At 44.4% G+C, this 23,568-nt stretch overlaps 1 protein-coding gene across 3 annotated transcripts; it reads left to right on the top strand.

Annotated features, from left to right (window-relative positions):
• The first annotated feature begins 531 nt into the window (after nt 1–531).
• Nucleotides 532–21,957, top strand: TBC1D17 (TBC1 domain family member 17). 3 transcript variants are annotated; one of them, XM_020792766.3, is made up of 17 exons: nt 532–619; nt 1,217–1,315; nt 2,062–2,136; nt 3,689–3,800; nt 4,148–4,361; nt 6,242–6,353; nt 7,798–7,962; nt 9,410–9,538; nt 10,010–10,113; nt 10,288–10,382; nt 13,571–13,687; nt 14,395–14,495; nt 15,381–15,480; nt 16,000–16,097; nt 17,398–17,514; nt 18,657–18,743; nt 20,703–21,957. In XM_020792766.3, exons 1-17 carry the CDS (start codon nt 599–601, stop codon nt 20,913–20,915), a joined length of 1,959 nt encoding a protein of 652 aa, XP_020648425.2. In that variant the 5' UTR covers nt 532–598; the 3' UTR covers nt 20,916–21,957. The 3 variants fall into 3 exon arrangements, with proteins under 3 accessions (XP_020648425.2, XP_020648423.2, XP_072860653.2); XM_020792764.3 differs by having other exon boundaries at nt 9,407–9,538; XM_073004552.2 differs by having other exon boundaries at nt 566–645; nt 9,407–9,538.
• The last annotated feature ends 1,611 nt before the right edge of the window (nt 21,958–23,568 follow it).

Below are 23,568 nucleotides of genomic sequence, written 5' to 3'. Positions count from 1 at the left end.
ACACAGTTTCTGCTCAAAAGTAAAAGCCGTACACCATTTTCTAAGCGCAGGACGACATTGGTCAGCTTATCCGCATAGTCCAGTCTTTCAATCATACGAGGAAAATCGCTTCCACTTTAAACCTAAAGTTAAAGTTAATGCGATGGTGTCAGCCGCTCTATTGTTTTGCGATTTCTAAGTTTAAGACATTTCTTCGTCTCCTTATATCGAAGTGATTTGTGGGGGGGGGAGCTATGCACTTGGGTGCAGTAAGCATCCCTTTCCCACCCGTTTTTATTTTCTCACGTTATTTCGTCCACTAATTTATTCCCTAACAACACTTAAGTTCCAATGCCAAAATTCATGCCCACCTATTTCACACGAAGGACTGGATTGATATAATGTATGCAATAATCTAGACCTCTTTGGTGAGTTTGTTTTAAAAGGCACCCATTTTGCCCTATACCAAGATGGCGCCTTCCGCCGCCGTGAAAACATGGCGCCCTCTTGAAGTCCTTCTAGCCAGAAACCATGATGGCGGCAAAAGAGCGACTCGCTTGAAGAGCGGAATGGACCCGGAAATGACGATTTGTTTTTCCGGAAGTAGCTGCTAGGGAGAATGGAGGTGGGAGGCTGCAAGGTAAGGGAGATTTTTGACCTGAATTGGTAGGTTTTGTTCGCTTTCTTGGAACGGAGGTCGGCTGTAAAGAGAGAGGGAAGGGGGGGGGTGTTTGCCTCTCGAGGCCCCTTGCCTTTTACTCTCTTTGCGCAGGGGGGGGGGGCGGTATGTTACCACCACCCGCAAAAATGCAGCGGGTGGATAGTAATCGTAATAATCTTGGAACTGCAGCTTTGGAGGGGACCCTGTGGATCATTGAGTCCAGCCCCTGCCAAGGAGGCACAGAGTCGGAGGTTGGGAGTTCGATTCCCCACTGTGTCTCTTTATTGTTTCCCCCTAGTTAAGAAATTGTATTTTGGCGCCTTTTAAGCTGATATTTCCCCCCCGAAACGTTGAAAAGCCTTCTTAATGTGTGTCACAGCCATGAATCTTCCTTTCCACATATGTACTTGGGAATTACAATGGGATATTGCGGGGGCTGGTCATAAAGTATATCTTCAGCTGGGTCAAGGCTGAATGTCCTTCTGTCAACTACATGGCAAAGAAAAATGGAAGGAAGATGGTTAGGGTGAGGCTTCTTCCTGTCCTGATTATCCATTTTAACTTCTTTTGCTGCAGGTTGCATTTGAGAAAGATGGTGTCTATTTACACACCAGTGCAAAGCGACATCCTGATCAGGATTCCCTCATACCAGGCATTATCCGTATCATTGAGAAGGTGAGTTGTGGAGAAGTAATGATTGGAATTGAGAAGACATGTGGTGAGGGCTAGGAATTCATTATGAGGAACCTGACTGGGTGTTATTAGGAACCATGGGCTTGCGTGCTGTTGCTCTTCTTTGACACAGAAGTTTAGACGCTTTTAGTTCTGCTTTTGCTAAATTGTAGGTTGCCATGTCATAACCAACAAACTGATTAGCATTATCTATGGCTAGCTTGAAATTGTAAAAACAGGGAGAGGAGATGTACTTAACTCCTACAGCAACATGATCTCCTGAACTACAAATATTATGATGACAGAAAAGGACTGTTCTTAGGGTCACCTCTCAGTGTTATACAAAGCCATAAAGAGCTGTGTTGCCAGCATAAAGATCTAGCTTGGAAAAAAGGCAGTGCCTCATGGTATCTTGAAACAGAGTAGACCTAAATAACATTTTGTGATGAGCGGGGGGGGGGGGGTTCCCTTTCTTACAGAGAAGAACTAGTAAACAGGATGTGATTCTTCAGGGTTCTACGTGGCTTCTTTCCTTTGGCTTGGGGAATAAAGAGATTAATTTGCCACTAATTTATATTATAGTTCACATTTATATGTACAGTTTGTTTTAACATGCTATGCATTTTTCATTTTCATTATACTAGTAGTCAGTTATTGCACACTAAATTGCTTTTATGCCCTGTTTGCATATAGTTACAGGTATTTTAGAGTTTTGGGGTCTCACTGAGATATTTTCCTCCATTATTTAGGATTCGGATATTCTGCTACAATGGACACCTCTGGAGGAGTCTTCCGATGCAACTCAGATCATGTACAGCAAGAAAGTAAGACCTGTTTCCTTGCTATTATTATTCTCTATCCATATCTAGTAAGTTAAGTCCTAAGGACTTGATGTAGGCAATAAAACGTTTCTTTAAACTAATAATCTTCTGAATCAAAAGTTTTTTTCTGATTTACTTGTTCTTTAAAGAACACCATGTTGTCATGGGCCCTCAGTGTCAGCAAAGCTAATGAAATTCTATTGTTTTTAAATCCATTCCCAAAGGAAAATTGCTGCAAGACTGTGGAAGAGCTAGTGGGACTTTGTCTCTAAACATCTTTTTAATATATCATTTTCTTGACTTTTACTTGACATTCTTCCCCACTTCCCCCACTCTAATTCATAGATTTCCACATACTGTACATCCTTTATAAGCAATAGTTCCCTTTCTCCCTTCCTGGTCTCTCTATTCATCAGGATAATACATGCGTTTCAATCAGTACATTCCACGGCCTCATTCTACCATGCTTCCATAACACCTTTTATATAAGCCTCTTCTGTATCAGGAGTTCAAGCTCATTTTGAGAGAGAGAGAGAGATTTTGAGAACGTATCTAGTTCTCTTTAGCTGTATTTTCTAGGTGGACAGTAGACCTTTTCTCATCTGGGAAACTGATACATTTTTGGAAATAAAAGAAAAGAAAAAAACACCTGATGCACCATCACTGAAATAGCAAAGATATTGAATGCAGGAATCTATTTTATTTTTATTTCATTTGTATATCACAGTTTCCCAAAGAGCAGTTGGCAACCTAAAACTACGTTTAGCACAGAAACACTGTCAAAAGCATCATTCTAAAAACAGTTAAAAATCTAAAGGTAAAGAATGGCATCATTTGCTTGTTCTTCCGCAAAGGCTTGCACAACTAAATATGTTTTCAGGGCCTTTCTAAATGAATGTTTAGGCATCAGCTGGTCAACAGGTGAAAGAGGCCTTAATCTCTGCCTTGGGGAGATTCTGCAGACGGGGTGCCACCAGCCAGGAGACTGTGCCGTGTGTGATTGCCCTTGGCCATTCTTAGCTCCTAAGTGCAACCTCTACAACCTGTAGATTGATCTTAGATTGATTAGTACTGCTGGAGAAAGCATGCCTTCGAGTGACAAATATGATCTGTCATGCCACCCCTGCAGCATGGTCACTGGCCATGTTGGCTGGAGGATTCTGGGAGATGTAGTCCAAAAAGAATTTCTACAGGCACTGTAGCAAAGCAGCTCCTTGTTCACACAAGGAAGCTCATGCTTAGTGAAATCCTGTGAGGACTTTGCATTCCAGCATCCTAAGAATTGGGCACTCCTGGAGGTGGGTCAGATGCTAATGTAGGAGCCCCCTCATCAGTGTTAACGCAGGAGAAGTTGAGAGGCATGTGCTTCTTTTGCAAGAGGATGCCCTGTGCGTCCATTCAGATTCCTGCCTGAAGTTCTTCTTAGTGAACTCAGGAGTTAAAAGAACACTGTTTTGAAGTCATTCTTTGCATAAATATTTCCTCGGAGAGCGTGGCAACGTCTGCAAGGGTTTGGCCATTGTCTCTGTTCCTAACCTAGCTTTCCGCCCACCAGGACTCCGGGGGCAGCCAGCCTGAAGAAGAGCTATTCGATCCAGGGTATGAGCCAGACTGGGCTGTGATCAGTACAGTGGGGACGCGGTCTCGGGTCCAGGAAGAACCAAATGGTAAGCAAAGCGAACTATGGAGATGACTGCCCCTTGGCTTGTACATTGATTTTTTGGTCCCACTGGTGGACATTCTGTGGGTTACAATCACCACATTAACTTTTCCAAGCTGTGACATTGACAAAGAGATATAAGACAAGCAATTAGGAATAATTAGCTAGATCTTCTATGGAAAATTGGACAGGTGTCTATCAGATTGGCTTTGGTTTGGATTCCTGCATTGACCAGAGGTTGGACTCGATGGCTTTATAGGTTCCTTCTTACTCAATTATTCTATGAGTCTTTCAGAGAAGATTAGTTCTCTTATATTAAACCTTTCCTTTTTGTGCTTGTTCCTTCTTCACCAGCTTCCGGTCCAAAATCTCCTATCCCACGTGGCCAGTGGGCCTTCTCTCTCAGCTTGTCTGAGCTGAAATCTATTCGCAAGAGTAAACCAGGTCTGGGCTGGTCGTACTTGATCTTCATCACCAAAGACGGCGTCTCTATTCAGGCCCTGCACTTTCACCGCGGAGGCACCAAGGCTCTTCTTAAAGCTCTTTGCAAATACGTTATCTTAGCGACGTGAGTGAGCCTTTGTTTATTCCAAAGAGAAAATGGTGGGGGAAGTTCAGCTCCACCGTGGAAAACCCTGCCCCACCTAATCCTATGCTCCTGCATGGCTGGCATGTTTCTCAAGCTCATACTATCCCTCCCATGTGCCCGAAGAAGAGAGTTTTGTATCTTCAAAACTACTTTTTCTGTTTCTTTATTTTTAATGCGTAGGAACAGTTCAGTTATTATACCTCACGTGGGAAAGTAGCTTCGTAAAGTAAATCTTCAGGAACCACCCTAGATTCTCATAGGAAAGGATGACATGAGTTCAGTACAACATGAGAAAAAGAATAAATTTAATGTTTTATATTAATATATTGAACATAGCTCATAGTGTGTGAGGCAGAGACTGTGGCAAAAGTCCTTGTTTCTAATGTACATGTTTCCAGCATCTTAAAAATGGAATTCAGAAAATAGGATTCGCCACCTGAAATCTGCAGCGGTATCGTTTTGGAAGGACTTTACCATCTTGCTCTGCAGTAATAAGGTGTACACTCCCATGCAGGGAATGTGGGCTGGGGAGAAAGCTGAGTTTTCTCAGACAGTGCTTGAGGAACCATCTGTATTTGAAGTTGGGACTTGGATGGCTCATGACACTTGGGGTGTGTGTTTCTCTTTCTCCATCTCTCTCTCCCCCCCACCCCAATTGACCAGGAAGGTGAGGGAGCAGTAAATGGGCACCTTGCTAGCCTTCACTTCCTATGGGTTTTCTCAATCTACAAAAGGCTCACCTGACCACATGCTGGCTGGTAGACCATTCCTCCAGTCAGCACCTTGGTAGGGTAGCCAATTTTGCTATGCCTGGGGTTTCTGCAGGTGGATAGTGGCTGTGGGAGGGAGCTGGGCAGTGCCTCTGGAGAGAATGCCCATGGTGCCTTCATCCCCCCCGGCCCCCCCTGCTGCTTCAATGGACTCATTTATTTATTCATTTCTATCTCTATCCTTATGACACGGAGTCATAAGGTAGCTTGCAAGATGGTTTTTAAAAAACGAATGCAAACAACTATAATTGTAAAAAGTTATAATAATTTAAATTTATGAATATAATAAAAGATTGTTCATTCGGAAACAGTTTACACAACTTTGTAAACCCATCAAAATACATGAAAACTTGGGAGTATCTCCCATTTGAACTCTTTTCTTAGCATTTCCTCCAGTTGCTCAAAGTTTGCCTGAAAAGAAAGGAAGGTTTGTTCTTTCCAACAGAAGGACAAGAAGAAGAGAGCCAGTCTAACCTGCTGTGGAAGGACATAGAAATTAAATAATTCCACAACAGAGCAGCCACTGAAAGGGCCTTCTGAGGTATTCTTTCCAGACATGCCTTTGAAGCGGCAGAACCCCTGAAGATCTTGGAAGACAGGGAGGCTTACATGCGAAGATACAGTCCTTCAGAGAGTTCTGATCCAAGCCGTAAAGGGCTTTTCAAGTCATAGTCAGCATTTTGAATTGCATCTGGAAAGAGCCCAGCAGCCAGTGAAGTCATAGCAGAGGACTTGTTTTCTTTCTGTAACCAGTTTTGGTTGTCTCAGTATGGTATTTTGGACTAGGTGGAGTTTCTCAACACCATTTAAAGGCGGTCCTGCATAATCCAAGCAGAATGTAACTAAGATGCGTATTATTGTAGCCAAACGGGGATCTCCTGACTGGGTAGCTTAAACTGTCCAAATATGCTCCTGACCATTCCTTTGCTTTGCATGGGCTCCCCAGCTCTCTGATATCATCTGTTCTGTTGGGGTAGTGGGAAGATCTGCCCCCGCCCCTAGTTTCCCCTGTCACTGAATGTGCATCCCAGGGCTAAGAGTGCCTGGGACAATAAGAGATTCACTCTAGTTTCCCCTCTCTCCTTCCAGCTCTCCCAAAGATTCCCGCCTCTATTTGGTTTACACGCATGACTCTTATGCCCTCTCTCATTCCTGTAATGAGCTTCAGCTCTTTGACGACAGCTCACCCAATCTGGTGTCGGTAAGCTGCTTCTTCAAATTTCCCTAATGTCACAATTACGTTATACAGCATTTGGTGTCTGGAAGGGGATTTATTAGATAGTTCTTCTTGAACAGCCAGGAACCCTGGGTTGTATGGAAGTGGGGGAGAAGAGATCTAAGCCAGTGGTTCTTAACCTTTGTTACTCAGGTGTTTTTGAACTGCAACTCCCAGAAACCTCAGCCAGCAGAGCTGATGGTGAAGGCTCCTGGAAGTTGCAATCCAAAAACATCTGAGTAACAAAGGTTAAGAACCAGTGATCTAAATGATATGGGGAGCATTTAGGATGGAAGGACGCTGGGTCTCTGAGGGCTGGTACGAGTCAAGCCAGGAGGTTCTGGGACTTTAAAGCAAAGCATGCTGTTTATATGCTGCTTCATATTGCTTACAGCACTCTTTGGAGGGTTGACAATTTAATTATGCAGGCCACACATTTCCCGCGGCCCCTACAAGCTGGGTACTCAATTGACCCATCTCAGAAGGATGGAAGGCTGACTCAGCCACCAGAGCCTCTTGGGATTGAACTCAGGGAGAGCCTTGTGGTGCTGTGGTCTTGAAGACAGCCTTTCAGTTTAACCACTGCACCACAAGGCCCTCCCTGAGGGAAGCTGGGATGTCCTGTTGTTAAAATGCTGGATTGCATATGTGATTTTTGAGGAATGCGGTGTTAGGTGTGATAGGAGTCTTGCTAGAGTCACACTCCTCCATTCCCTGGCAGGGGAATCCTGTTTCCAGGGAATACTTTACAGAGTGACGAGGCTGGAAACAGAGGCCTTGGTTGCACAGCTGGGCGTCTGACCCTTGGACGTCCAGGCATTGTGCGTATCGTTGTTGTATGTGATTTATACCACGTTTTCCAGCCATTGTTGTCCCCAAAATGATTTACAGCAGTTCCCTACATAAAGGAGGAAGCAGAAGAAGCTGCCGGCGGGCTTTTGCTAAAAGATTAGGCCACAAAACCAACCTTTACAATGTATGGACAGGATGTGAATGAGTATCCTCTCAGATTGGTTGATACTCAGGCTGGAATCTTATTAGTTGAGCCTGCTGGTGTCACAAGAGCAGTGAGTTGTCAAAGGTTAAGTCAGCATAGACATTTTCTGAGACATACTAGTAACATGACTTGACTGGTGATAGAAAAGTCAGCACCCTGTGTTGACTTTCTCTCCTTGGGGCAATTCACTGCTGAAAAGTATATTGTTGACATTATACTGGCCATGGAATAGCAAAACGAATTCTGGCCACAGTGTTACAAAAGTCTGTACAAACTTAGATTGCATGTGAGATGGTTTGTTGGGTGCCCTTAAAACCAGACCAGTACCCTCTGCCTGACAGTTTTACCTGCCAAAAACGATGCCTAACACACGTTGCATACAATGAAAAGCATAATCCTGAAACATGCTCTGTCTGTCCTTTTCTTCCCTAGCGGTTTCTGCAGGATCCTTACGCTGCCACCTTTGGTGGCTTCTCCAAAGTCACCAATTTCTTCCGCGGAGCTCTGCATCAGGAGGATGGAGTTGCCCAGCACGCCCATGGGGACCCAGCTGCTGGCAATGTTGAGGATGAGACAGGCTTTGAAGTGATCACCTGTGTAAGCCATGTAGCAGGCATGCCCCATAAGAGAGGGTGTAACTGGTTGGTGTTTGTGTGTAGGTGTGGATGCCTTGGCAATCCTTGTTTCCCCATCACCCACTCTTTCCCATTGGCTTGAGTTGCATCCGCCTTGACTGTGTTGAGGGGAGGATATTGATTAATAGGACAGCTTGTACCTTCTGGCCCTTGTTGGACTACCGTTTTCATCATCCCTTTCTTCTGGCTCTGCAGGTTAGGGTTGATGGAAGTTACAGTCCAAGAACAGTAGAGAGCAGGAAGTAGACCATTCCTACTGTAGAAACAAAAACAGAAATGGGAAAGATGCTCTTGGGCCCGTAGTAGGAGTTCCCTTTTCATCAAGTGAGGAGCTAGAGGTCAAAGTGGACTTGTGCTCATTTAATTCCAAACTAGCTTGATCCTCAGATGTTGCACAACTGCCAATTGTCATGGTCGGTCTTGCCTGGACAGTTAGTGGCGAACATATGAATAAGTCAAAGTCATCCCGTCTCCCAGTCCCATTCCTCCTTGGGTCAGAATGCAAGGCTCTGTCTTCATCAATGCAGGCAACTGGAGAAGCTGTTCTTGAGGACTAGAAAACCAGGATGTAGTTTGCAACCTACTGTGATGTTGGCTGGTATTCCAGGAACCCTGGTGTTTTGCAGAAGCTTATTCACGATCCAAAACAAGACCAGCTGTTGTAGATAAGGCAAGCCTAGTGTAAGCTTGTCAATTGTTTCTTATCTTCCTCTGAAAAATGTATTTGTTGCAAACAAAGCAGGACTTCTTATGTTATCTCAGGAAAAAAGGCACAAACCAATTGGAAAACCCTGATGAAGCCCAATGTGAAGTAGACAAATTAAGTCCAATTCATTTCAGCCAATTAATTACCTTGTTTTCTTCAGGAGCAATAAACTAATAGTGTCTACAGAGATCCCTGATAATCTATTACTGAACATCATTAATTCGCAACTGGTCACTTAGTGAAATCTGGAAATAATTAATTAATCGGCTGAGACATGTCTAGCTCTTTCAGTGAGTAACAGCCCCTTCTTCCTTTCTTTCTTCCTTTTTTTTTTAATATTTTGAGACCTTGTCTTTATTTTATGCTGGGGCTCTTTGTCATCTAGGCTTGCCACCCAGTCCATGTGGAGAAGGTGCGCAGACAGATCCTCCCGTTGTGCAAGAATGGCATAGCAATGTGCAAGCTTGTTTCAAAGAGGAAAGAATTTTCCAAATGTTTTCTTAATCTTAGAACTGCAGAGCTGGAAGGGACCTTATGGATCGTCAAGTCCAGCCCTCCTCCTCCTTCTTAAATCTCCATCAGTCCCATTGCTGTTTGTCTCTCTCCCCCTTGGGAAGTGTCTCTCCTTTACATGCAAGCACGTCATGCTTCCTTCACAGTTCTTTGTTTTCATAATGTTTTCTCTCTGCACCCACGGCAGCAGACACGGCTAGGGGAGCGGCCACCTGTCCAACGGGAGACCCCCGTTACAGAGCAGGAATGGGAGCAGCACCTGGGTCCCGACGGGTGTGTGAGGGACCCTGCTGGGTTGCGCAGGAGGATCTTTGCAGGGGTAAGTTTAAGCACAGAGGGTAAGCTCAGATGGGAAGGCATTTGTTGCTGGCCAATTACCATATTTTTCTGTGTATAAGACTATACTTTTGTCTAAAATCTTTAGACTAAAAATTGAGGGTCGTCTTATACACGGAAGTAAGCTGAGGAGAGAACAAAAACAAGTGGAGGGGAAAGCAGGGATCAAAGTGATCCTGCAGGGCTTTGATCCCTTTCCCCCTACTCTTGCTAAACCCCACTTATTTTTCTTAATTTCGGATTAGAAAAGTGGGGGCATCTTACACATGGGGGTGTCATATACACAGAAAAATACAGTAAGTGGTAATGGGAGAAGTTTGAGGAAGGATGTCTGTGCTCGTTTCCTTTCTTCAAATGTCAGCTTTAGAGAAGATGTATGTTGATTGCTTTGTTCCGTAATAAGTTAGCCTAACAGCTACTGGCCTGGCTTTTCTTTTTTGTTTATCTCTACCAGGGTCTCAGCATGCTATTACGCAAGGAAGCCTGGAAATACCTTTTGGGCTATTACTCTTGGGACAACACCACAGAGGAGAACAAAGCCCAAGTGAGGCGGAAAACGTAAGGATACATGTGGAAGATCATGTGGATCATGTGGAGATCGGTGGTTCTAAGGAAAACTGGGCCTGGAACTTCCTAGATCAGGATCCAGAAGGGTTGGTCAGTCTGTGGATCAAAGTTCAAGGTGCATCTTTTAAAAACCCCGTCCATATCTTTCCTTAATGTCTTTCCCAGGGATGAGTACTTCCGCATGAAACTACAGTGGAAATCAGTCAGCGAGGAGCAGGAACAAAGGAACTCCTTGCTGCGGGGATACCGCAGTCTGATTGGTCAGTACATATTCTGTTTCTGGATTTTGATAGGCCAGTGCTTTTATACCCCTCATTGCAACAAGCGTTGTTGATGCACTTTCTCTTTTTCCTTCCTGATGGCAAAAAACTGTCTGTATGCAACTTGATGTTACAGATACTAAAGAAGGGGAAAAATACATGCAGAAACATTCAGGGATAACAAATGTTTACTGAGTTTATCATTCATACTAACTAGCAATCTCAGCTAACATTGTGTTTGCTGCAGTCAACAACTAGAGGTTTCTGGAAGCCTGCAAGAAGGGCATTGATTGATCAGTTGATAGTGTTTGAAAATATTTTTATCTTGTCTTTCTCCTTAAGAAGGACCATATGCATGAAGCTTGTAGCATATTCCTGCTGCTGCTGTCTTGTATTTGGTGACCAAAATCATAAAAATGGTTCATAAAAGGGTTGTTATGTGTCTCTTCCCCCCACAATATCCAGTTATTGTGTTAAAATTCCTAAACACATTAGCATTCACTTGCAGGCTGCTTTCTCTCTCTTTTAACATGTGTTTCCTGTCTGTGATCTCCTTTTTTGAAAGAACGGGGCTACCAAAGCAGTACATACTTTTCCAAATGTGACGACGTCATATATTATATAAAAGTATTCAAATAGCAGCTGTCTTATTTTCAGTTCCTTCCTTTCAAAATGGTGTAGGATTTCCTTTTTAAATTGTTGCTTCTGTTTACTGAGAATTGACATTTTGATTGCACCGACTGTGAAGACTCAACATATCTTTTGGCAGTTCAGATGCATCATTTTACATTTCCTTACAGCAGAGAGAGGCCAAAACATCATGCAGGCTCCATGCTTCCAACCCTCATCAGAGGTATATTCACATGGTATTGTTTAGCTCCCCCATGTCACAACAGTAGCACACTGATACAATGGGCAACCCCCCCCCCCCATCCTAGGAGCTTTTGTGACATAGGCAATAGCATTTACGTTGCTGTCAATCCCTGGTCATCTCTCCTGTTAAGGATTAGAACTTCTTTCTCCCACATGCTCTTCATAACACTCACAGAGGTGACAGAAGGGAAACCATCAGCACCTCCCTTGTAGCTTCCTTGGCAAGAGGCCTCTTTGCTAAGCAGGATAACAGAGCCACTGGGAGATGCAACAGAAGGAGCCAGAACCACCCATTGAGAGCAGCACATAGAACTGTCTGTCTTGGCCTGGAATGGGGCACCAGATGTGAATTCAACCTGTATTGAGGGAATGGCCCCACTTTTCTTCTCGCATACCTGAGCATCATCTGCCAGACAGTGTGCCAAGGACTGAAAGCTGGTTGCAGAGAAGTGCCATGGCAGCTTGCCAAAAGTAGAGGCATTATAGGGCAATTTTTTTTCTCTTGACTCCCAGTCTCTAGTTATTGATGCCAAAGCTGTCTGAATTTCTGGGGGGAGCCTTATCCTGGGCATGTTCCACACTAGACAAGGACTAGCCTTTCCCTTCTTATTTGAGAGGTGTAGGACCTCAGTTTGGAGAGATTCTTCTAGAACACTTCAGTCAGCTTGGGTTTCCACAGTCTTCAATAAATTTGTACCATATTGCTACAGTCTAATTTCAAGATAATTTGTGAATGAGTACACATCCCAGAGGATCTTCCTTCAGTAGAAGTATTCCTTTATTTTTTTTACATTCAGCTTCCTTTTGATTTAAAAAATCCAGTCTGCAGTGGATCTTGAAGGATCTGACGGCAGGGTGGGGATCATTTCGTACTCCCCTGGACCTATCAAATCAGCCCTTTCCAGCAAAACCACATGTGATGAGAATGTCACTTCTCTGTTCTTGTTTTAAAGAAACTAAAACAAAAGTAGGGAGGTAGAGATGCCTTGTTTTAGAGGAGACTCACACCTCCTGTTTGACTTACAATGCCCAGGGGTGTGATTTTGCCTGTTCTTCTGATCTTTTTCTTTCTGTATGAAAGGACTCTGTGATTTTCTGTTCTGTTTTAGACCATGATTGCTAAATTGAACCATCCAAAGTGTACTTGTGTCTCTCTCTGCATTGTTGTTAACACTTGCCAAGAATTCTGAAATGTTGGCAAAGCTGGATTTCCCTTTGATGAAGCCACAGTCCGGTGATGTCCCAGCTTTTAATTTGACAATAAGCTCTAGCACTTCACCTCTTTTCACCTCCATTTGATTTAGTGGTTCAGCATTTGCTCCAGCTGTCTTCCAAAACTAGTTCAGGCACAACTGTATGTCTAACATCTTCTGCAGTAAAGACTGATGCAGATAAATTATTTGGCTTGTCTGCAATCTCCTGATCCTCCTTCAGTAATCGCTTCACACTTTTCTCCTCTTAAGAAAGAGAAACAGAAAACTCGGCTGCAAGTATTTGCAGGAATCTCCTTTATGGAACAGGAAAAGAGGATTAATTAGGTCTCAGTGTTCCTTGAGGCTATTGTGCTTCTTGGGTTGTTTTAGGGTTGGTAATAAACAGGCTTCTGTGACTACATGAAAAGGTAATCAAATGGGCAGATCATTTAGGTGCTGGATAACTTTTTGTCCCTATCAACTTGTTCACTTTTATTTATTTATGTATTTAAAATATTTATATGTTACCTCACTGGTAATGCCCTCCAGGCAGTTTATAAAGGTGTAAAATAAAAATACCCCCATGTCCATATTTTCAGTATATTACAAGATGTTAAGATATTACAATTCTATTAAATATTGCTGATGGCCACCCATCACACCTTTGTGGGTGACAGCACCCAGAGAAGACATGTCAGTTCATCAAGCCCTCAAACAGTCTTCCCAAACCCACCAGTCTCTGGAAGTGTTAGTTAGACTACCGTCCCCATCATCCCTAAGTGTTCATTGGGGATGATGGGGTTGTAGCTCAACACATCCAGAAAGCACCATAATGGGGAAGCAAATCCTAAACCTTCATTTCCTTGTAATTGTTTGTTTCAGTTCTTCGGATGCCCCACTTGATTGGGAATGCCAGGACTGAACCCATAACTACTCAGAGCCACGTGCCTTTTCCTGAGAGAGTGCTCCCATTTTTCTGGCGCACTTTTGTGCTAGATGGCTCTGGGTTGATTTTAATGTATTCTTCTGTGTCTTGTATTGTTGGTTATCACCCAGAGGGCCTGTGGAAGAAAAGCAACCAAAATGATCCATAAATAACAGTGGCATCTCTGTGCCTTGCAGAAAGGGATGTGAGCCGCACAGATAGGAACAACAAATTCTACGAAGGCAGTGAGAACCCTGGCCTGGTGCTCCTGAACGACGTGCTGATGACCTATTGCATGTACAACTTTGATTTGGGTGAGTTTGCAGGAGGGAATGGAATCAGCAAGACAGAGGGAGCATAATGTGGAGGTAGGGCCTGTTCATCTTGCAGGGGCACCTGGCTAATGTGGCCGAGGAGGGCCCTCTAATTATCCAGGCAGGCAGGAAGATGCAGCATTATCACAGTCAAGAGAAGAAGGGAATACAGCAACTGTCTTGATAAGCAGTCCCATAATAACAGAGATAGCACATACTTTTTCCAGTTGGACAAAACTGTATTATGAGAGACGGAACCTTATATTTTGGTGGATGTTTCCCTTGAGTGGTCTAGCCAGCCTCTAGAATCAAATAAGGACGTGGGTGGTGCCAGAATAAGCAGATCATTGCCCACTTGTTTTCATTTATCTTTCAGTAGCCCTGTGGACTAGTACTTGGGATTTTAGGTTTCTCCATTTACTGAAAATGAATGCTGAGAAAATACTTTGGATATTGAATTCTGTGTCGAGAAGCATGCATGCATGCCAGAGTCCTGCAAAATTCTTGTTAGGTTTTTTCATGGCCATTTTCTGGAATTCTCCCCATCTGCTCCAAATGCTTATCAGTCCTTTGATTTTGTAACCTATCCTGACAGTTTGCAAGGCCCCAGAGGAAAGAAGAAGGATCTTGGTGGCCCTGTAGTGTGAGACACGCAGCTGTTTTGAAAATACATAACACAGTTCTCTGTGTTTGCTTCCGCTGCCCAGGTTATGTCCAAGGCATGAGTGATCTCCTGTCCCCCATTCTTTACATCACCCAGAATGAAGTGGATGCCTTCTGGTGTTTCTGTGGCTTCATGGATCTGGTGGTGAGTATATGGTTTGGGAGCACTGTTGAAAGAGAGCCCATCCCTATATAGCTATGACACAGGAAGAAAGTGATAAAGATGATGAGGGGACTGGAGACCAAGTCCTGTGAGAAGAGCTTGATGGAGCTGAGTATGTTGAGCCTGGAGAGGAAAGCATTAAGAGGTAAATAATTGAAGCACTGTCATATAGATGATGGAGTGAACTTCCTTTGGATGCAGATCGTAAGGAAAAGCATTTTGATTGACCATTAGGAAGAACTTCCTTGTCGTCTATTTTGTTTGACAGCGGAACAGACTGTCTCAGAAGTTGGACTGTCTTGATCAGAGGTTTCTAATCACAGGCTGAATAGACACCTATTGGAGATGCTGCAGTAGGAGACTGTTGGAATTAGCTTCATGAGTTGGGCTATGTCAGGAAAGAGCAAAGTATGATTCTCTAGAATTTGTTGGACTACAACTCCTAGCATCCACACCATAGTCTGTGCTGTTAGGAACTGATGGAAGCTGCAGAAAGGCTTCCACCGCATCTGAAAGGCTGCAGTTTTCACTCCATTGGGTTAGATCACTGGTTCTGAACCTTGGGTTACTCAGTTGTTCTTGGACTGCAACTCCCAGAAGCCTTCACCACCAGCTGTGCTGGCTGGGGTTTCTGGGAGTTGCAGTTCAAAAACACCTGAGTAACCCAAGGTTAAGAACCACTGGGTTAGATGACCTTTCATAACTCTTTCATAACTCTTAATGCCGTGGTTGAACTTTGCAGCAGCTGATGTGTCATCCTAGAAGTACAAACCCAGTGGTAAAGATTTCTGGGGAAGCCTGGATGGTGAAGTCAAGACTTTTCTCTCTGTCATCTTGTTCAAGCTCTCTCCTTTTTTGTCTCTGCAGCACCGCAACTTTGAAGAAAGCCAGGAGTCGATGAAACGACAGCTGTCCCAGCTCACCTTGCTTCTCAGAGTCCTGGACCCTGCGCTCTGTGATTTCCTAGGTACTTTTGTTACTGGTTGTTGGGATGCTGAAAGTTAAAATAAAAAGGGCCCTTGGGAAGACATGCCGTCTCCTATTAAAGAGGAAGAGAGTGTTTGTAACAAAATTGTTTACTGTTGAAAGGAAAATTGGATTTCTGCATTGATCAGAGGGTTGGAATCGATGGCTTTATAGGCCCCTTCCAACTCAATTATTCTATGATTCTATGAAAATAGAAGAATTTTGAGCTCAAGATAAAGGGCACTTTGTCTTTACCTCCTCAGTTAGACTGCCTTTGAAAGTTTAAAGAAAGCAGCATACACTAAAGCGAGTGAGGTGCCTGTCTTCATCCCAGGGATTACAGACTCTGGCCTTGGAAACATTGTTGGACTTGAGTTCCTATTATTTATATTGTTAGCCGTTCATGCTGGGGTTGATGGTAGCCAGAGTAAAACAACACTGGGATGGCCACAAGTGGTCCCCTGCTTCTGGTCTAAAACAATCTGTTGCTAACTTCTACGTTGGTTTGCCACTTCTCCAGACTCGAAGGAGTCCGGCACTTTGTGCTTCTGTTTCCGGTGGATCTTGATCTGGTTCAAAAGAGAATTTGCCTTCTCTGAAATTCTTCAGCTATGGGAGGTGAGATTGGGTTAAATCTCTTGGGGTGTTTTTCACAGGGCCAGGAGGTGTTCTGGATGTGAGTAGTCAGGGATGGGGAGGGAACAAAAAACATAGGGTACATCTGGAAGTTATCTAGATGACTGAGAATCTTCACAGGTATAGGGTATGTCATGCTAGATTTTAGTGTTGAAGAAAGGTGGGAGAAGAAGAAGAAAATCTGAATATCAGTATCAGCTTGGATGTGAAGAAGACAGCGGTGAGTTGCTTTGTGCTGAAACAAGATTTCTGGGAGTGAAAAGCAGAATCTTCTGCAATTGGTGGATTGAAGCAACACTAACGGTTTATCTGGTCTAGACCTACGAAGCCCCTTGGGACATGTGGAGCTAAGTTACACCAACTCTTTGGTCAATTTAATTTAATCAGGGCTTGGAGACATGTCTGTCTTCTTTGAACTCTAGCTCCTAGAATCTCCCAGCCAGCAGAGTTGCTGGCTGTGCTGATACAAGGGATTTTTGGAATTGGAGTGGGGGGGGGAAGGAACTTTCCCAGGCTCTGGGGTTTTTTATAGGGAAATGTGGCTCTGATCTAGTCCTTGGTGTTATTTGATAAGGTCAAGTGATAAGACAGGCTGTAAACTCAGACTTGCCATAGAAACCAGTGTACATCAGAGATGCTTTAACTTGGTGGAAGGTGGGTGCCAGTCATTAGTACCGGCCTACAGCTTGGCTCCTTAAAGTGGGAAACCTCTCACTTACACAGGAACAGGCATATCTGAGGATTTTGTTTTACAGTGGTGCCTCGCATTACGACGTTAATTCGTTCCAGCGAAATCACTGTAGAATGAAAACGTCATAATGCGAAAATAAAAAGCCCAATTGAAACGCATTGAAACCCCTTCAGTGTGTTCCAGTGGGCTGGAAACTCACCATCCAGTGAAGATCCTCCATAGGGCAGCCATTTTCAGTGGCTGTCTTGCGAGGAATCCGTCCCAGAAAACAGCGGGGAGCCATTTTATTTACCTGGCGGCCATTTTGAAACCGCCAATCAGCTGGAGGAAAATTGTCATTTTTCGAAGAATCGGTTCCCGAAGCAATGAACCGATCATCGCAGAGCGAAAAAAACCCATTCAGACAATCGTTTTGCGATCGCAATTTCAATCGCAAAAAGATCGTCGTAATGCAGTTTCGTCGTAATGCGGGGCAATCGTAAAGTGAGGCACCACTGTACTTGGGCATTCTCACACTGCAGAGTTTGCTGTACTCTGAGAGTCATCAGCCTTCCACAGCCGGAAGTTCTTATGTCTTCCCTGCCATTCCAGGTACTCTGGACAGGATTGCCGTGCCCAAATTTCCATCTGCTGGTGGCCTGTGGGATTTTAGATGCAGAGAGAGAAACTCTTATGAATTCTGGCTTTGGCTTCAATGAGATCCTGAAGGTGAGCACTTGGAAGTTGTAATCTTGCTCTCGTCTCACGCATATGTGTGTGTATGCGTGGTTGTGTGTGCACGTGCACACATGCCTGTGCGCCTCCATTTCCACTCTGCTTAGGGCAGAGAGGAAGTGGAGACACTTACCACTTAAACTTTCAAATTAAAAAAACAAACCCAACCAACCAAACAAGGGAATTAAGTCTTATGTACTTCTCTTACCCTTTCTTTATTCATATCAGAGCATTGCAATTTAAAATTATGGACGCATATGGAATACAAATAAAATCAAGAACAAATTAAAATGTCATTAGACTGTTGTTGACCAGAAGCAACCTGCTTCAATAAGGCTATCTTGGCTATTTGCTAGATCTTCTTTTCTCCCTTGGTGGGTCATAAATTGCATGCACATAAGTGCTGCATTGATTGAAGTGAATTTACGGTGCAATGCTTCTGGAAGTGAAGGATTGGCTGGCTGCACACCATTGCCCAGGGGACACCTGAGTGTACTCGCAAAGCTTTTCCAGTCTTCAGGGAGGCTCCTTCTATGCCCCCCGTTCCTCATACTGAAGATAAGTGTGTGCTGTTATCTGCTGTGAAGCCACACCAAAGAAAGGGCCTGTTCTTCCTCTATCACTTCCTATTCACACTTCCCCAACATTCTGTGTTCTCTTGTATTGGTTTCCCTTCCCTGCCTCCAACGTGCATTTAAACAACACTGTTCTGTGATGGTTTCTTAAATTTGTGTTGAGAGCTTAAAAAGACAGGTGAAACCAGAAGTTTGGTGAAGGTGCACCATTTATTGTTTCACAGCACAGATCCCCCTTTTTCCACAGACGATTTTGGCCCTCTGTCTCTATAGTGCCTATTTTTTTCTGTGCTAGAGTTTCGTAACTCATTTTGCACAAAATATTCCAATGTGTAGTACTTGCGTTTTTTGTGTTGCAGCATTGCAATAAGAAGGTACCTTACAGAAATACATAATCTGCCCTTTGTCATATATTGCTTCTTTCTCCAAAATGTACATTTCTGTTTCCCCAACATCTCTGCCCTTCCCTTTTCTGAACTGTATCCCTCCCTCCCTTCCTTTTTTTTTACATTCCTGGTTAACCACTTATGTTTCTTTCTTTCTGTGTCTGCCTTTTCACAGCACATCAATGAGCTCACCATGAAGATGAGTGTCGAAGACATCTTATGCCGGGCTGAGGCAATCTACAGGCAACTGACTGCTACTCCAGTGAGTTTCCCCTAGCACAGAATGAAGCTATTCCATTTCTTGCTATCCTTCGAGGAGGAGCTAGCCGCCTCCCCCCATCCCTGTGACAGGCAGGTTAGGTGACCATATGGCTCTTTCTCCATCTCTTAGATCCACATAAGGTTATATCCACTAATGTTAATGGATGGAACAAGATCCTTTAGTGTATAAGAGATGACAGCCTCTCCCTTGCTTATGACTTCATACTGGACAGAATGGAAAAAACAAATGTTTCTTCCAGAAGCTTCAAAAGGATATTGAGAAGAGATTTAAATGTGAGAGCTGCCACATGGAGAGCCCCTGTAGAAGTACAGTAGTGCCCACTTTCATTCTCAACAGCGATGCTGTCATAAATCAGCCTTGCAACAGCATTCTGCAGCATTCTTTTTAGAATTCAGGGCAGATCTTGGTCTCTTGCAGGTTGCTGCCTTCAATTTCTCCAGCTCGGTATTTGGCCTCCTTCAGCAGACACTCAGCATTCCATGGCCACTGAGCATGCCCACTACTCACTGTGAGCAATTTTGAGGGTTTCTCCCATGTAAAACATCTCCCCTACTGCTCTTTTTGGAACAGGGAGCATTTGTGTAGATCCCGGTGTTTTCCCAAGCCTGCTGAAACCTCCAACTTTATTCATGGATGGTGCCGTCTTGGCTACATAATGATCCTCAGAGATAATAAGCCCAGTAATAACATATGGAATATTGTATTTGTTAATTTTATTTTTTTAAGGGCTCTTAAGTATCTTGCACTTGGAACATGCATTTCTGTATTTATTCTGTCCTAACAAACACTTAATAGGTTTATGAAAGAAGGAGTTCATGGCTCAATCACTTTGCCTCCAATCTATTCTACTTTTAAAAATTCCTAAATCTAGGAATGGCATGTAGGAAGTAATCTGTTGACTTAGAACAAAGGTGAATCGGATCTGTGCTCCTCCATCCGGATGCCCTCTTAGTTGTGCCGAACTACAGTTCCTATAATTCCCAGGCATGTAAGAATTGTAATCTATCATATCTGAAGATCACTAGATTTGTGGGAGGCTGATCTGAGTCTGCATTCTGTATCCCACAGGGGTCAGCCAAATATTTCTGCGGAAGTCCCTCGGCAGGGCTTGAAGGCAATAGCCATCGTTCACTGTAGTCTTCCAGCCACTGCCTCTAAAAATAAGGGTTGCAATTATATTCTACTAACAGACAAGTCCCCTGTGAGTTTGTAAGTCTCTTTTAAAGCTGCCCCCATCTCTTGTGACATTAAGTTCCTTGGGTATGCACTGGATAAGCTGCTCCTCTTGAGAGGTAAAGAGAAAGGAACTCAGAAATGATAAAGAATAAAGTGTGGAAGGCTGCTTTTGCGTTCGTTGCTAAGCTGGCCTAATCCTAAATGCTCTGCCATGGCTATGTGTGGATTATGACTCTCAGAATCCCTCAGTCAGCATGGCCCATAGTCATGGAGGATTGTGGGAATTGTAGTCCAAAAAGGCAACCTCTCAAAGCTCTGAAAATCTCCCTCTCAACTCCGATGTGATCCAGTAATATAGCAAAGCAAGTACTACTCGGATGGGCCATAAAACAAGTTCTCATGCTGGTATCTTGTCTTCTTCTATGAAGGTCATTATAAGAAGGAATAGCATCAGGTCTGTTATCAGGAGGTGCCTCGCGTGAAGTCCCTTTTTGGCCCTCTAAGAGAGTCTTTGCAGTAGCTCCTCACGTTCTCAAGCACAGGCCACTCCCATCACCTCCTAGCAGAGATGACAGGAATTGAACCCAGCACCCTTCTTTAATGAAGAATGCAAGCCGTACCTCTCCGTTTTTGTTCCCCTGTGGGTCTGAGCATTCGTGTGCTCTGGAAGCAGGGGTGCAACTCAACCAGCCATGAACAGAGGGAATACGTTGTTGTTCTTAACTTTCACAATTGCACTCTTTTTTCCTCCCTCTCCTTCAGGACCTACCCCGCAATGTCCAGGAGCTGCTGGGCCTGTCTGAGGGGAAATCTCCCACCCCGAGTACTGACACCGCTAGCTCCCCACAGCCACTGTCGCCCAGTCAGGCCCAGGACATGGAGCTGACGGACAGTGTTTCCCAGAGCCAGCCAGACAGCAGCATCGAAATCTTGCCTACCGAGGAGGCCTCCACCTCCCAGAGCATCTCTCCTTGAAAACGGATCATTGATGCCACCATCTTATTAACACGAGCACTTTAACTAGAGCAGGGTGAGGGCTGGGAAGGGGGCGTTGCTGGGCACTTTGGGATCTTATGTTCCTTCTGAAATTTTAGTTGGTTGCAGGAACCCTGAGTCCTTGTGCAAAGGCAAATGGGGCTTGGGAGCAGCGATGATTTTCTGGAGTTTCCCCCTTGCCCCAGATTGCCCTAAATGGCCCCAGTGCTTGTTCTCCATGGTGTGCCTTTTCCACAATGCATTAGGGTATGGCCACCTCTTTTAGAAACTCTGGGGGGCTTGGTGTAGACAACACCTTCTTTTCTACAGTCTGCAGAAGATGGAAGGAAGGAAGGAAGTTTATGGCTGCCATGCATTTCCTTCTGCGCTGTTGCTACTGGATGATTCTCTTAGATTCTCCCTTCTGCTCCCACGGCCTGCCACATGGGGCTCTTGGTTCATGCCTGCCTCTTCCACACCTCCTTCCCTTCCTTCTCCACAACCTTAGTGCTCCTCTGCTGAGCTTCGGTGGGACAGTCAAGTCGTCTTCTTTTTTTCTTCGGGCTGCTGCTGAAGACCCCTCTCAGACCAAGTTAGGAAACACAACTTGTCTGGCAAATGAGAAGCGAAGCATAGCAGACGAGAGCACTGAATTGTGGGAAGCTAGCTCAGGGAAAGAAGGATGCCCCCCCCCTCAGAGAAACAGAGGACCTAGAAGGCCAAGCTCCTCCATGCCTTGGCTTTTTGCCAGGGGACTCTTGTTGGCATCTCGCTTCTCGTGCTTCCTTCCCTTGGCTGGAGGATCCTTTGGGTCCCCGCTTGCTGCAGGCCATTTAGGGGGTGGCTATGAACGGACGGCGGTATCTATAATGAGGAAGGAGGTCCAGCGGTGTTCTTGTGTGCCTCTCCAGCTTTGGATTTGATGACTTGTGTAACTTACGCTTATTCCTGGCCCACTTCTCACCATTGTACAATGACCTTGCCAGCCCTTACCTTGGCTTCTTTGTTTCTCCTCATAATGTCCATTAAAAATGTGTCATTAGTTTGGGTGTGGGATTTTTTGGATGGAAAACTGTTCACCCTGAGCCAATTCTTGTTGGCTGGGCTGAGATTGCAGAAGTGGGGAATAAAAGTGGTGAGGGAGGCAAGGGTTGCTTGAAGGATAGTTTTCCTTTTTTTTTTTTTACCAGCACGCTGGTAAAAACCTTTGGGTAGTAAGAGTATTACTCCTCCTCGCAGAACCCGGATTCCCCAAAAGAGAGGAACCATAGTATGTAGCTCAAACTACTTTTGTTTCACGTTTATCTGCAACTTAAGAGCAAAGGTTGGAAACATGATCCTGGATGGGGGGGGGTTACTTTGGTAATGGTAGCCCCCAAAAGCCATGTTTCCAAGCTCTGCCTAGGGTTGCCTTGTGTGATATCCTGACACACACGTTCACTGCTGAATACAATAAATGCCACAAATTCTGGCTGATCTCCCTGTCCTGCAATGTCTTCTCCACACCCTCACAAGTCAGTGAGAATCTTATGTGCAAAGCAATGTGTTAGATCAGTGGTTCTTAACCTTTGTTGCTCGGATGTTTTTGAACTGCAACTCCCAGAAACCCCAGCCAGCACAGTTGGTGGTGAAGACTTATGGGAGTTGCAGTCCAAAACTCCTGAGTAACCCAAGGTTAAGAACCAGTGTGTTAGATGATACTTATCCTTGTATTATAATTGGGGTTCTGGGTTTAGTGAGCAGATGCACTCAGCTTCAACTGTTGGCCATCTGAAAGAGAAGCAGAAACTTTCCAATGCTGGATTAGACCTCCAACCCGTTTAGTACAGTATTTCCTATGTTGGGGTAAGTGGGTGGGTGAATTTCAGGATCTAGAGATAGGTCTCCAGGTAATCTTCAGGATATGAACAAAGATTTCCAATTCCCAGTGGCTTATCAGCAAAAAATGAAAAGGGTTTCTTCTAAATTAGGGTGAAATCAATAAATGTGGGGATGGGACTAAATTGTGTGTGAGTTTGGGCACCCCATTGCCCCCAAAAAACATTTCTAGGCTAGGCAGGCATGCAGGGCTAGCTTGTCCTGCAGTTCTATAGCTACCTTCCTTCCCCACTGCTCAGATCTGGCTTCAGTTGGTAGATTTCAGGGTTCTAGTGAAAAAAGCAACCCAACAGGTCTAGCGTCTGTGCACCCTTTAGTATTCGTGGCTTGGCAGCAGTTCAGGTGTCAGACAGTTTTTCTAGCCCTGTGTGTGTGTGTGTGCGTGTGCGTGCATGTGTGCGTGCACGTGCCTATCTGTCCTGTCCAAAGGTTTGGTTAATTTTATTTTGGCTTTGGTTTGACAAGCATGTGGCTCATGCTGCACCAAATGTTTATGACTGTTTAATATATGTCCTCTTTGCTTTTGATCCTCTCCTTTGGGGCAGCCAGGCTGAAAGCCAGGATTCCTAGGATCTGGAGGAAGAGGAAGGCTCTTTTGCCCCTGTGGGCAGCTCTGTACTGCAAAAGGGCAGTATATGGCTTGGCAAGATGGCATTCCAGAAAGCCAGGAAAGGGGGAAGAAACAAGGTGATTTCTGGGGTAAAGCTTGAGTTACAGGGCTAGAAGGCGGGGTGCCACTCACTGCAGGGCTGGCATAGTAGGTTTCCATCTTGGG

This window comes from Pogona vitticeps, chromosome 6, assembly GCF_051106095.1.
Source record: "Pogona vitticeps strain Pit_001003342236 chromosome 6, PviZW2.1, whole genome shotgun sequence".
NCBI lineage: Eukaryota > Metazoa > Chordata > Lepidosauria > Squamata > Agamidae > Pogona > Pogona vitticeps.
This window is presented reverse-complemented; position numbering and strand designations above follow the sequence as displayed.